We start from the raw sequence: 14,810 nt of genomic DNA, 5'->3' as shown, positions 1-14,810 counted from the left end.
ACCAGCAGCATGGCTCACAAGTTACTACCAGTCATACCACCCGTAATTCTGCCCATTGACTGCTTTCATTTTCTCCAGGGTCAGATCAGACAGTATCAGTGGAAGGTTGTACTGCAGCAGCAGTTCAAACATTTGGGTTCTCTCTGCTGGACTCACCTATATGCCGCACATTTTCTGATATGGGGACCACCCTCTCACACTTGAGATCATAGGCACTGGGGCCGTGTGGCGAGACAGTTTCACAGGTTAACTGGGCCCAACATTGCCTCCGGCTCGGAAGTATATGAGCTACCAGAGAGAACAACATTGTTAATATGCCAGTTAGAGTAGAGATTTGCATTATTGTGGATTGAGGCTGATAAAATAGGCCCTCCACCATCTTCTTTATAGGTGGGTCAGTTTACACTTTGGGAAAATCTCATTCACTAGGCTCCACCAGTAAAAGGGCACAGTACACTGTTAGAAAATGCATTTCTAAGCTCCCTTTCAGAAATGTGATTAAAAGAAAAGGAAAAAAAAAACTTATTGGTGAGCCCAACTCATGCCATCTGCTCTACTGGTGACATCTGACTGCATTGGCATGCCTGATAGAGCAGTGACCAGATCAAAATCTTTGACTTTCCAAATGTTTTTTTACTGGGAACATATCAGTCCCAAGTGGCTTTCCTCTTAGTCAGCTGATATAGTATGTGTAGGCATTGAGCTGAATGAGGAATAAAAATCCACCAATAATCTAAGAGTTCCACAAAAGCCTATATGTCCTTTATTGTATGGGGAAGGTTAGTACTTTATCTCACACTACACCTGGAATCAAATAGGTCTTTCCCAACCAAAGCACCCCTAGAAACTTAATGGCTAGTCTAGGACCCTGACTCTTGGAGTCGACAGCCCATTCCCATGTGTGGTGAATACACAATCATTTCACTGTGACCCCTAAAAGAGTATAATCTTCACCAGTTAGCATATCATTGGTAATGAAACCACCCTGACTTAAGGACAGGTGATTAAGAACTGCCTAGGCCTTGGATTCTTTCAGCAGATCTTGGAGAATGACAGCTTGCACTAACTGCATTTAGTTTGCTGGGGGGTGCCCATTATTGTCCTCCAGAAAGAGATAGAAAGGCGCACCTCAGAAAGATATGGGATGCATGTGAAGAAGCTTACCTCAGTGATGATCTCAGCAGGATCTCCAAATATGATACTGGTGATGAATATCAGGTCTGATGTGAAGATAGAACACACAAGAAATGCCCATGCCAAGGCAAGTATAGAAAGCAAGAGGTTTTTTAAATGTGTTTTTAGTTGTAGATAGACATAATACCTTTATTTTATTTGTTTATTTTTATGTGGTGCCAGGGTTCAAACCCAGTGCCTCACGCATGCTAGGCAAGTGCTCTACCACTGAGCTACAACCCTGGTCCCTAAAGCAAGTTTTATTTAAAGGATAGAACAGAGATAGACTTCTCTGAAGAGAAGGGGCCCCAGAGCTGTGTGGCCCAAGAAGTGGGAGCATCCTGCCTCATTCATAGATTTTAGATTTCCTTTGCTCTCCTGCCCTCCTTCTCCCCTTATCTTGTCTAGGTGACTAGTGGCCAAAAGGTAGGCCAAAAGGTGAAGCGATCCAAGAGCAGGAACTCAGTGGCCCAGAGAGCATTCATTAACTACTCCTTCAGCTCCCTCCAGGGAACCTTGCCAAGGTTACCCCAGAACACCCCCACTTCTGAGGCTTGTTTTAAAGAAATGGAGTCCATTGATGAATATATTAAGAGAAAAAAGAAACATTTTAAAGAACACAACTCCTTTAATGAACTGAAGCAGCCTGGCAATAAGAGTGGGGTAATAATTCCAGTTCCTCCAAAAGGAAGACTCTGTGGCTTGTACATCCATCAGCCAGCAGTGCTCTAAAGGCCAATCACAGGGCCTCGCAATTCGGAGCACTATTCATCTGAAGGGGTCAGTCAAGCACTTTTCTCTCTCAGCAGCTAAAATGAGTGTCAGGTTTTCAGCTGCTACTAAAGAGAATGAGCATAAACATTCAGTGACCAAGACTCCACTTAAAAAGTTTCCACATGTGACCACATCTGGGAAAACCTCAGAAGGTCATGCTGTGCTGGGGACACCCAACTTAAAGACCAAGAGAGGGAATTCTGCTGCAGCTATTACCCCATTCAAGTTGACAACTATGGCAATGCAGACTCCAGTCTCCAATAAAAAGACAGTATTTGATCTCAAAGCAAGTTTGTCTCTTCCCCTCACCTAAGAGCCACACAAAGAAAAGCTGAAACCATGGGGGAAATCTAAAGAAAATAATTCTCTGAATGTGCATGTGAACAGAGTTAACTTCCACAAGAAAATCTATAAACAAGCTTATCTCCAGACCAGGAAAGAGCAAGGGAGGAGCAAGGGAAGAAACAGGAACCAGAACAAAAGGAAAAGAAAGCAAAGGTTTTGGAAGCTCAAAGGGGCTTTGTTAGGGTTAAAGATGAATAATTTGTTAATGTCTGTGAGGATGACCTTAGGCCTGAGCCTAAGCAACTCCATTTTAAAAACACCAGTTTTGAAACCTGCAGTCTCACCAGGCACACCCACAGATCCCTCCAGTATGGCCTCAGACAAGTTACTTTCCCTCACCCTGATAAACAGAGTGAAGCCCCTGGCAGGCTGTCCTCGCCTGATAAGAAGGGAAAGGCAAGAAGATCAGGGTGGAGACCATCAGCCCAGATGTTTCTGATCCCAGGGTAAATGATGTCATGGAGAAATCCAGTGGTAGCTGATAAGGACTGAAAGGGGGGTCAAAAGCCCCAAAATTCAGTATAAATAGTAGAGCTAAGAAACAGGGATTCAGCCAGCTGAAACAAGGATGATCTCGAGCTGGAGAGCCTGATGCGAACCTGGACTGACATCCCATCATTTGTCATCATTTTCCTGACCTTCTGCATATCCGTACAGCTCTCAAACTCTACCTCTTCATCTGGAGGTGAGAGCTACAACTTCTCCATATGACTCTCTCCTCAACCGGTCATCCACTCCAAGCCAGGAAAAGCCTGCCTTGGTTCTGGACCTGATCACCACGGTCTGAGTGAGTGTGCATCTGCTGGACTAAAACCTTAAGGCTTAAGACTTTTGATCTGACGTTTGAACTTAGCACGCAGAGGGAATGTCTGTCATTTCCTGTCACGATTAAGTGTGTTTGCAGTGCTTAGAATTAATCCAGAACTGTTTGTTGTGAATTAGTTAATCTAGAATTGCTTGCTGTGAATTGATTCTATTATATTGCCTAGCATTAAGAATTGTCGTTTTCTTGACTAAGAACCTACAGAGTGAAATCGTATTGAGTAATTTGAGCGAATAAAACTTTGAAAGGGGCAGCAGGGTGTGGACATTCTTTATTTCTCCCCTCGACTGCATACGTCGTAATTTTGCCCCCTTGTGATAGTGTCCAACAAATATTCCTTTATTCTGAACTCGTTTTCTGAAATTTTGTAAATATCTTTATACTGTCTTTCCCATTTTAGTCAGAAGATCTTTCTCAGTTAACTTTTGTTCATAATCTGTGAAGCATCTGTGTGTTCTTTATGTGCTGTGAAAGACATTATTATCTTAAAGCTCACACATTCTTTGGAATGGTTTCTATGTAAGTCCCTGTACAGCCCAGTTTTCTCATAAGATTCATCTTAGAGCTTAACCTAGATCTTTAATGTCAAGGTCCTTCTATAGTTTCTAATATTAAGAGCCCTGCAGTCCTCTATGCAATAGTATTTACCTGAGGACAGCTAGTCATACCGCAAGCTTCAGTAGAACTTGAACAATAAAAAGTTAAAAATAGGGAAAGCTGGGACCGAAAGGCCACCTCTTATCCCCTCATCTACAAAATCTAGCAATCTTGAAACTGAACCAATGATTTGGTTATGGCATCAATATTTTGCCTATATGAAAATGTTTAGGTTTATAATAAGCACTTGTACAGATCACCTCATGTCCTTCCTACCTGTAATTCACTATATTCTTAAAAAATAAAATTCTACATCTCATTGTGGCCTTATAGTTTAGTGCCAATGCTAGAGTATTACTGTTTTAAGGATTAAAATGCTGTCACTGTCAGATTTGTATCTTAACAATTTTGTGGAAAAGCCCCAAGATACTTGGCATCTTATTTTTGTTCCTTGCTAACTACACAGAGCTTCCCAGTTGTATACTGCTCAAGAAATTTTTTAAAATTTTTTAGTTGTAGATGGACACAATACCTTTATTTATCATTACGTGGTATTGAGGATCGAACCCAGGGCCCTGCATATGCCAGGCAAACATTCTACCACTGTACTACTAAAGAATTTCATAAATAAAAATTTACGAAAAAAAATACCTTCTAGGATATGACCCCAGTGCTCTATTTCCATCAACCGAGTCCTACCTTCTGGTTTCCACTACCCTACAGCAGTTCATTAAGCCATCAATGCATTAATGTACTAATGAGATCAGAACACTTCCCAAAAGCTACTCCTCTCAATGTTTGCTGCATTGGGGAACCAAAACTTCAACACACCAGTCTCTGGGGGACATTTCATATCCAAACCATGACACTACCTGAATTTGGGGTTGAAATTATGCCCACAGAGGTCTGTAGTGTCCTTCCTAATAGCATATCCATCCCTAGAATGTTTTTAGGAACTGGTGGGTTAGTACCAAATATGGAGCTGGAGGTTTTCTTTTAATTCCTAAATGTAACGATCTCTCTCTGATGGTCTTATCCTCATATTCCTCAAGCACTGCCCAGCCCCGGAGAACATTCTGGGTTGCAATAGATCAGTATACATTCAACAACCGTATTTACTGGAGCAAAGGACTTCCCCTGGTTCTTGGGGAACAGAAGATAATTCCAGATGAGGCATCTGGTTGCCAACTCTCTCTCTCTTACTCAAAGAGAATGTAGGGAATCCATCCTATGCATCTGTCAATACTGTAATTTGAAAATTCTTCATCTTCCCCTAGAGGGAACAGAAGGAAAAGGTTGGAAATGTCCAGGCTTAAGCTCCTTCCATAAGGCTATCAAGATTGCGTTAGGTTCCCTGGGGTTGCCAAAGCAAGTAATAAATACCACATCTGCTTTCTTATTACCTTTACCACTCCCCACCATTTCTTTTCTCTCCCATTTCTCTTAGTTGTCAGGCTTTGTGACAAGGCAGGTCTTATTCTGACCATCTTTTCTACCCAAGGCTGAACACAACCTTGTCCATATTATTAAAAATTCTGTCAAAAAAATCAAACTGAGGAGTAAACAAAAAAAATGTACTATAGGAACATTTTGTTTTCATTCCATATTTAGAAACTGCTTTTCAGCTCCTTGAAACACCTGGGCATAAATGGCTTTTCACATGCCCAATTCCCACAGAATACCCTGGGCTTTCTCAATGCTTTTCCATGGGGGTACCTATGCTGGCTGGTACAGTTCCCTTATGTGGCCATATCTCTCATGCCTCAGATGATCCAATCTATAAGAGAATGATTTCCTTGGAACAACAGACATTATGTAGGTGCTACCTAAAGGCTGGATGAGTGATAAAATTACGTTTTATTTCATTTCCTACCAGTGAAATGTCATCCCCTCCCATGTCCCAGTCTACCATCCAGGCAGTTAGGTTTTCCCAGGGGAGTTGTTTAAAAAGTTTTTATAATATTTAGCAATTTTGTGACAGTACACTCCTGAACAGTCACGGTTTCTTAAATCGGAAGGTCCCCCATCTGAGTATTCTGTGCCTTTACAGTGGCATTCAAACAGAAAAGTGAGTCTGATTTATGGGGGTAAGGGGTTGGGAGGATGTGGAGGTGGGATTAGTGGTGGTGGTCCCTGTTCTCTATCATTTCAATCTCAGGTTCTTCTTCATTCCTCTCTCCTAGGGATTCTAGTTCTTTGCATTGCATTCTGATCTTCAGATGACAGTCCATACTTGTTTTCTCTTCCACCACTTTTCCCTCAGTGTCACAAAACAGCAAATTAGAATATCTAGCTTGGAGTCCTGATCTTCAACTTTCTCAGCCAGGCTACAGTCTATGGTAAAAGAGAGAGATGATGTTATAGTCAACTTTTTCATTGCTGTGACAAAAGAAATGACAACAAGGTAGAGGAAGAAAAGTTTATTTTGGCTCACAGTTTCAGAAGTTCTGTGTACGTTGGCCAACCCCATTACTCTGGGCACAAAGTGAAGCAGAACATCATGGTGGAAGGGTAGCAGTTCAGGACATAGCACCCAGAATGCAGAAAGCAAGTTGTACTCACCAAGTACAAAATATAAACCCTTAAAAGACTAAGCCCCAGTGACTTACTTCCTCCAGTCACACCTTACTGGCCTATGGTTACCACCCAGTTAATCCATATCAGTGGATTAATCCACATGAGTTTTGGGGCCACACCACTTATATAAACCATAACAGACGTATATCTCTTTCAACTTGTATCACTTTTCCTGAAGTCTTTATACTCTTGCCTCCAGCCAGATGGACATTGGTAGCCAAACTGAACTGCCCACAGCAACAGCCATTCCACTAACAGTGAGACATCACTCTTCCTAACAGCAATGGGATAAGAAGCATTCAGCAAATAGCTGCTCCAAATTCAGCAGTGATTTCATAGTGTACCCATACTCACTTGGTGGGCTATACACCTCTAATGCATGGGCCAAGCCTCCCCACATGAAGTTAGATGGCCAGCCCAGGACTTTTCCTGAGGATGCTCCTTCTCCTTGAACATTTCCTTAGTCTTGGCTGGATAATTGTTTTGAAATAACCCATTTTCAGTGTTTGAGAACTAGCTCCCAAAGCTAGTTCATATGACTGAAGAGGCATGGAGATCCAGGATTGCAGAGTGCGATTTACTGAGGTCTTAGTGACATCAGCATGGTTCTGGGTGGTAGCAAGATTCAGGTGGACCTCTACAATATGGGTCAGAATAATGGGGGTTTATAATAATGGTCGGGACAAAAGTGACTTCACCCAAGCCAAAATGTACCTGGTTTATCTCAAGCCAATATCAGAGTCAGGCACATTCCTGGTACCAAGGTCCAGCCATAAGCTCCACATACCACTCTTATTTTGACTATTCATAGTATAAGAGAAACCATGCAGGGAAAACCAACCAAGGACAACCATGGAGGTTATGACTAAAAATGATGTGATCAGGTCAAGCGAAAAAAAAAAAAAAAAAAAAGGTGTGGGGAATCTATAGCTACCCAAATGCTCTGAATTTAAAGTTTATTTTTTTCTTATGTAGATTTAGATCAAGTAAGTGCTTCTGATATTTCATTTCCCTACCAAGTAACCCAGTTCTATTATTCCTAATGCAGAAAAAATGGAGTAGCCAGATAAAAACAGATATCACTCTTGCAAACTTTTTCATGGACTGGTGTATGTCAGAATTAGTAAGGTAATATAGTTACCAAGCAATGAGTGATGGCTATTTGAAATGCAGATAACTATTTTAATCTTTTACAATTGTTCATTTCTTATACATTTTCAGTTTGTACCCAACAAGCTATTTTTAAGCATAGCCTCAATCCAGGGTGCTTTGAGTCACTTCAGTTCAATTCCTTTAAGTATGCTTATAGAAGCTCCCTCATATACCACTAATTCTCCAGGACCCCAACTCCCATTTTCTTGGATTTATGTATGTTAAATGGCATTGAGTAAATATGGATAAAGGGATGTTCATGCAGATATCTGCAGACTAAGCAAAACCCTTTGACACATACAGGAATTATTCCTGAGTAAGATTCCAAATGTTGATGAGGTGAAGTTAAGATGATTACATCAGGGTAGCCTTTAAGACTTCCAATAGTGTTATTTTGTGGTTAGGATGACCACACTTCCTAGTTTTTCCATTTTTATGTCTACTGTCCTCATGTGATTGGCCTTTTACTCTCAAGTGTCCCAATTTAGGCAACAGATTATAAGGTTATCCTATTTACCTATGGTAGAACTTTGCCAAATCCATCCACTTTTCTGCAGCAGACCTCTCTTTTTGGTCAGCTCTTTCTCTTCCAGCTCCCTGAATCCCAGTTCTCCTACCTACCTATTAACTTCCTTCTATCCTCATATGACCCTGCTTACTTTGGAGGATTTTTTCCTTCTCCCTCATCACTTAGAAATCCTTCAAATTCCTTCAAGGCCACTCTTCTTTCCCCTAATCCTCAATTTCATACATAATAAACTTTAGACCCAGACAATGCAGATGGTCAACCTGTACAGACTCATCAACCTGTACAGATGGTCAATCCGTATACACTCAGCAATCACTAGTCATTATTGTTAAAACAATCTCACATCCAAAATCCACCTACCAGGAGTCTTCTAAGCTTAATAAACCAGTTTCTCATATTAGAGGAATCCCAGTTATCTGTTATTTTCCCAGAGTTCTAGAGGGGAGGGGATTTTCATATAAAGCAAGCACTGAATGGTTCTGGCCTTTTAAAGTCCCAGGCGACCTGCACGTCATCTCACTTAATTCTTATAATCCTACAGAAAGACAACACAGCATAGCAGTTAGCACAGGTTCTAAAAATGATCTAACAGGGCTTAAATTTCATGCTTCAACATAATGTTACTAAAGTTTCATGTGCTTCAATTTTCAAGGTAAAATACATTTGTACTTATACCTGTGGAAAATATTGATCAAGATTAGGGTCTAGTATAGTAATTAATTTTAAAATGTTAGCCATTATTATTTCCTATTTTTTCAATTGTTAACAAGTCCAAGATGATATAGTTAGTGGTAATGATGAGATATAAACCCAGGTTTTGTCAATCTAAACATCATCCATTTTCTGTGATATTCCTACTACCCAAGTGTTCTCCTATATGTAATAAAAAGCAGTAGACTAAAGAATGATACGGGAAGTACTTTTATTTTATCACATGACACTATATGAGAAGCCATATTTACAGATGCCTAATCACACAATATAGCTTTGAACACAAAAGGTGGCTCAGAAATAGCAATACCAGTGATTCAAGTATTGATCTTTACAGAAAAGAAAATAATTTTGACTGATTGAAAGGAGTTTGAAAATAAAAATTTTTATTGGCTAGCATTCTTTCATATTTTCTTGAAAACTACTGTGTTGAACAAAATAAAATACATATAGTTTATCACATGGCACGGTATTTGAAAACAAGTTTACAAGTTGCCTATCTCTGCCCACTTTCTGTTTCAGCATTACTACTGATGTGTCATTCTATCATCATGCTGAATTCCTCAGCATCTTCCATACCACTTGCAGGGGAATCTCTGGGAAGTAGCAATGGAAACACATTGACAAACCCATCTTCCACAATTCCCACCTTCTGCTCCTTTGAAATAAATTTATTTTTGGTCTAATAGGAAAAAAATACACTATGATTTTGAAAACCTCAATTCTGAGTCTGGCTGTCATGAACTACAAATATTTACATCATGTATCCTCCTCAGGCATGTTCTCAACTGGAAAAAAATTCATATTTGCTTGGTCCTTTGTAGTTCTTTACTATTTCATTTATCTTCACAGTAACCATTATATTTAAGGCAGCATTATACTCATTTTATAGTAGAAATTCAAACTCAAGAGATTACACAATCTACCCAAGATCTCATAGGTGGTAATCTATTAAGCTGAGCTAAAGTTACACAATCTCGCTTAAGATCCTAGTACAGATATTTGTTGTTCTTTTAAGTTTATTACATTAATGAAGCAGCAATTTCCCAGCTTCCTTCCAAGGACCATATTTTATGCTTCCACTTACTATTTTTCTTTCTTCTTTCAACTAGCATTAAAACTAAATATTTATTTATAATTTGATCATCAAATTTCCCTTACCCTGGTTTTTTAACTGTTTTAAAAAAAATTTCTTGTATTTCTAAATTAAACCAAGAGAAAAATTGTTTTTTGTTTTTTTTCCCAATAGTCTCCCCCCCACCCAATAGTTCTGATAGCTTTTGGCCTGATCCATTTTGGTCTAAGCAGATTGCTAACATTTATAAACATTACTAGTTATTTCTTATAATTTAAAAGACATTATTCCATACTTAGAACCAATTCAAAACAAAACAAAAAAATCCTTGCCAATTCTTATTCATCAAAAGTAATGATATAAATATATTTTTCACTGATTTCATAGCCAGCCTCCTGCCTGTCTTTGTTTGGGAAATATTATTATTCTATTCTCTTTCCCTAACAAAAAAATGTCATGGTCCTAGGAATCAAAAAACTTACTTTCAATATCCCTGACATAATGAACTAACCACTTAAACTGGAAGGTAAGACTTATGAATTTTTAATGTGGAACTCGGGTCAAAAGACCAATTTAAAAGCTGATATCATGTGTCTAAAATAACATAATATCTCCTTCAATTACAGTAAATTTATAACTGTTCTGATTAGCCATGCTGACATACACATAGGAACTATGCCTAAACCAAATTAATTTAAAAGAAAACAAAACAAATCCATAACCAATCTAGAAAAGTCAGGAGATCAATAAATAGTATGCTCTCAAAGCAGGGAACATTAAACACTCAGTAGTTTATATAATTTTATATACTAAAAATGAGGAAATAAAAGGGATATGGGAATGGGAAGTACATATGGGAAAATCAATTTCATCACTTTCTTCATTTTGATTGTATTGCTTTCTTGTCTTCAGGAGGGAAAATTTTGACTTCAAAAGTAACAAAATACTTGAGCAGGGCATTTACATCTTTCAGTTCTAAATGGTATTCTTGAGCTATTTTCTCAGCAGTCCATGTTTCTGGATGAAGTTTATGATTATTGAGAAGTGTTAATGCTTCTACAATGGATATTTTGCCTTTAGGAATGTTCTTAATATTCAGCATATCAAAATGGTGGCCTTTTGGCAATCTGAATTCCTTTGATTCTTGCTGTGTTTCAGTAGTTTTCACCTAGTATCCAAAAAGAAAGAAAAGTGAATTTTAGGGTACAAGATTTGGAATCTTCTTTCACATTTCTCAAATTTACACTATTCCTTTTCAAATAAATACTGCAAACATTTTCTCATTATAATGAGCCATGGTTTCATGGCACCTGTACCATGATGCCTTTTCATAACTATAGCTCTGTCATCATTAAGGAATTAAGGTAGCTTTAGAAAACTGAAATCTGAAATGCTCCAAATCCAAAATTTTCTCAGCACCAACAGGATGCTGTAAATGAAAAATGGCATACCTGACTCCCTGTAATAAGTTGTAATCAAAATACAGACACGCTAAAAATACTGTATAAAATTACTTTTAAGCTATGTGTATAAGGTGCATATGATATATAAATGAATTTCATGTTTAGACTTGGGTCCTATCCCCAAGACATCTCTTAAGCAAGTATCCCCCCCCCCCAAAAAAAATACAAAAGATGAAACACTTCTGGTTCCAAGCATTTCTAATAAGAAATAATCAAACTGATTTAAAAGGGCACCATTGTCATGCTTACTTGATAACCTCTATTTTGTTTCAAGTTTTGCATTTTACATTCAATACCCTAAACATCTCAAATGAATTCAAATACTGCTAGAAAGTGTGTCTCTTCTTAAAAATAAACTAATGTCTCCAATCCCTCAGTATAAATAAAACTTATACACTGCCTATCTCATTGAAGCTTAATCACTACTCTAGTACTTAAAATACTATAATTCTAGTATAAAAATAGAAAAATAAATGGAACTGATGAGTTCATAAGCAGACCTATATATGCATGTATAGCAGCATTTAAAATGTGGGAAAAAATTTGGGGAATTCAATAAATTACACGTAGACAACTGGCCATCCATTTGGAAAGGAGTTGAACTGATCTCTTCTATACAATAAACACCATACTGAATGCCAAGCAAATATTACCCTCCCCCCCCCAAAAAAAAAAATATATATAACAGAAAACCACTAGAAAAAAATACTGAAGACTTTTAAGATGTTAAAGCACCCCAAACTTATCAAAAGAAAAAAGGGCAGGGGGCAAAGAATTTAAATAGGCAATTCAATTTTTCATTTTCACTCATTCATTTTAGACTTTCTCTATTGCTCCTGAAATTTTAATACCACTAAATATCTTTCTGTAACTGTTCAATTTTTTTTCATTCCCCAAGAGCCAATTTTCTTTTTTCTTTCTTTCTTTTTTTTTTTTTTTTAAAGAGAGAGAGGTAGAGAGGGGCAGAGAGAGAATTTTTTTTTAATATTTATATTTTAGTTATCGGCGGGCACAACATCTTTGTTTGTATGTGGTGCTGAGGATCGAACCCGGGCCACACGCATGCCAGGCGAGCGCGCTACCGCTTGAACCACATCCCCAGCCCCCAAGAGCCAATTTTCAAATGCCTGAATTAGTATAACATGAGAAAAACAATGTTTGGAAATATTATTCAATATCTGTTTAAAAAAAAACATAACATGTACAATTATGTGTTTTTTATGTGAGCCTTTGGTGATAACTATACCCTAAAATCACTATTACATACAATTTTCAAATGCTGTCTTATTTCGCCTACAAAAATTATATCAATAATATATTTGTGCAGACTATGCCTGTCTATAAACAGTACCAGAGAAATTTTAGAATGGAAAAAAAATCTGAAAGTTGTGGTTGGTTCTTCCTTGCCCTTTAATCTAACTCTTCCCTATTCAGAACCTCCCTTGACAAACTTTAATTCAACCTTCAGACTCAAGCCTAAATATCACTTCCTCAGAAGCCATCCCTCATCCTTCAATTTCAAATAGATCCCTCTGATACACTTCCACAGTGCCTATAATTATGTATTTGTATGCATGCATGTTCATCTGTTTAATGTCTGTTTCCCTCACAACATCATAAGCCTTGTGAGAGTAAGAAGCAGGTGTTGCTCAACACAGAGTACTGTGCCTGCACTTGTCTACTATATGGACTTAACAAATATGCCCATTGCGAATGTATTCTGTAATCCTAATTTTACATATCCTATTTGAAAACACACTTCAAAACACAAACAAAAAAAGCTCTGACAAACCCAACAACCCAAAGGAGTCCTTAAGATTAGACTATACCTCAATTCACAGGAGAATAATAGTTCTAAAGATATCCTTTTGTTACTCAAATTGCAACTACCAAAATCTGCCCAGGTGCACTCAATCACCACTTTCATAAGTCTTTTAGAACTCTGGTAAATGAACCAGGTCCTATGTGTCTTGCCTAGAACATTGTGCTTAAATTTTGCCAAGGCCTGGACTCTGGACACAAGTACAAACCCTTGCTGAATGCTCACTTTTTTTTTTTTTTTTTTACTACTTAGCACACTTCTCTTGATCGTCTTCCTGAAGCCCCAAAATAAATAAGTAAATTAACTATTTTCTTAATTAAAACACACATTACCCGCAGGGAAGATACAGGATCGGTGGACTCAACATACACTTCTTTTAGTAATGAGAGCAGCCTGTCATCTTTTCTAGCAATTTCTCCCTTAACTTCTGGGTTGTCTACGGAAAGAAAAAGAAAAATCACTTATTAAAAAAGAAAGAAAAATTTCCTTTAAGATCCCAAATACTTAACATAAGGCATTTAAAATAATCGTTTGGAAAGTTCGGAAAATATTTTAAATGTAAATCGAAATACTAGGCCAGGCTTGGCACCCATCCTTCTGTGATGACACAGAGCGAAAACTTAAGCAGCACACGATTCCTGCCGATTCGGATATGCCACAACAAACTGCCAACGATTAATGACAATAGCAGGTGAGGGCAAGGTCAGTGATGGTACTGACCACCACCTCCGGGACCGACAAGTGGTCGGGGCCGCCAACCTCACCGCTGTGCGGAGGGGACAACCTCAATGTCACCAGCCTGGCAGCTCCACCTTCCTGCGCTCGGCTGATCAGAGCCGCTGCGGCCTAGCAATTTGACACAGGTCTTCCGGCCTCGGGACCGAGGCCCACGGTACACAACCGCGAGCCCTGCACTGAGAGCCGGGGAGCCGGCGACCCGGCGACCCAGCGCCCGCCGCGCCCTTGCTCCACTCACAGCTCATCTGCTCTCGCAGGCCCTTGGTGGAAGGGTGCCTGGGAGCCGCAGAGGGTTTCGGCTTGCTGATTTCCCGTTCTGCTCGGTTCTCTAAGTTGAAATTCCTGATCGCGCGGGTCACCCGAGCCCCCATCTCTTCATAACATGATGCCCTCAGGTTCACAACGCACGTGGGAAAACACCGGCGCCAGTGACCTCTGGGCGCACGGAGTGTGCGCACGCTGGGGTCAAGCCGGCTGCGCGCCGGGAAATGGAAGGTACGTGAGCGCTGGTCGCCCCCTCGTGGTCAGGAGGCTACACACAGCGTCTCTGTCCAGAGATGTCAGAGGCGCTTCCTTCCGGGCCTACAGCCTGAAGGATACTGGCTGCTTCCCGCGGGAGGGGCGGGGGTGAGCCTTGGACGCTGAGAGGGTACCTAGGACCCAGACCCCAGCACGCACCCAGAAGCTTTGGGATAGGTACAGGTCGCGCCCCACCCCAGACTTGCTGAACTGATTCTTCTGGAGTGAGGCCTGGCTTCGGTTAAAGCTTCCCACGTGACTCCAGGATTGGAGCTGAGAACCAAAGTCCTAAGGAAGCTGATCCTTTCACAAACCAGGTCCACGAGTTATCCCGTCCTGCTTTTGTGAAAGGAAAATAAGAATAGGGTGTTCGTTCTCAATGGGCATTTGTTTTAAACTGCTCTTTCCTTTCAGCGCCCACTATTTTCCTATCCCTTTGCCTAAAGCCTCTCCAAGCCACCGTTTTCTTTTTCCATGATCTTTATCCCATTCTCATAACTCACTGACATAAT

At 39.6% G+C, this 14,810-nt stretch overlaps 1 protein-coding gene and 1 pseudogene across 1 annotated transcript; one reads left to right on the top strand and one right to left on the bottom strand.

Moving 5' to 3' along the window:
* LOC143401884 (nucleolar and spindle-associated protein 1-like) overlaps nucleotides 1-2,490 on the top strand; it is a 39,328-nt pseudogene extending 36,838 nt beyond the window's left edge.
* A 6,385-nt stretch (nucleotides 2,491-8,875) lies between these two features.
* On the bottom strand, nucleotides 8,876-14,239 carry Ndufaf4 (NADH:ubiquinone oxidoreductase complex assembly factor 4). The gene is made up of 3 exons (XM_076859908.1): nucleotides 14,018-14,239; nucleotides 13,374-13,477; nucleotides 8,876-10,924 (listed from the first exon to the last, which is right to left on the bottom strand). Exons 1-3 carry the CDS (start codon nucleotides 14,148-14,150, stop codon nucleotides 10,637-10,639), a joined length of 525 nt encoding a protein of 174 aa, XP_076716023.1. The 5' UTR covers nucleotides 14,151-14,239; the 3' UTR covers nucleotides 8,876-10,636.
* Between the last annotated feature and the right edge of the window lie 571 nt (nucleotides 14,240-14,810).

The sequence above is a fragment of the Callospermophilus lateralis genome, chromosome 6, assembly GCF_048772815.1.
Source record: "Callospermophilus lateralis isolate mCalLat2 chromosome 6, mCalLat2.hap1, whole genome shotgun sequence".
NCBI lineage: Eukaryota > Metazoa > Chordata > Mammalia > Rodentia > Sciuridae > Callospermophilus > Callospermophilus lateralis.
This window is presented reverse-complemented; position numbering and strand designations above follow the sequence as displayed.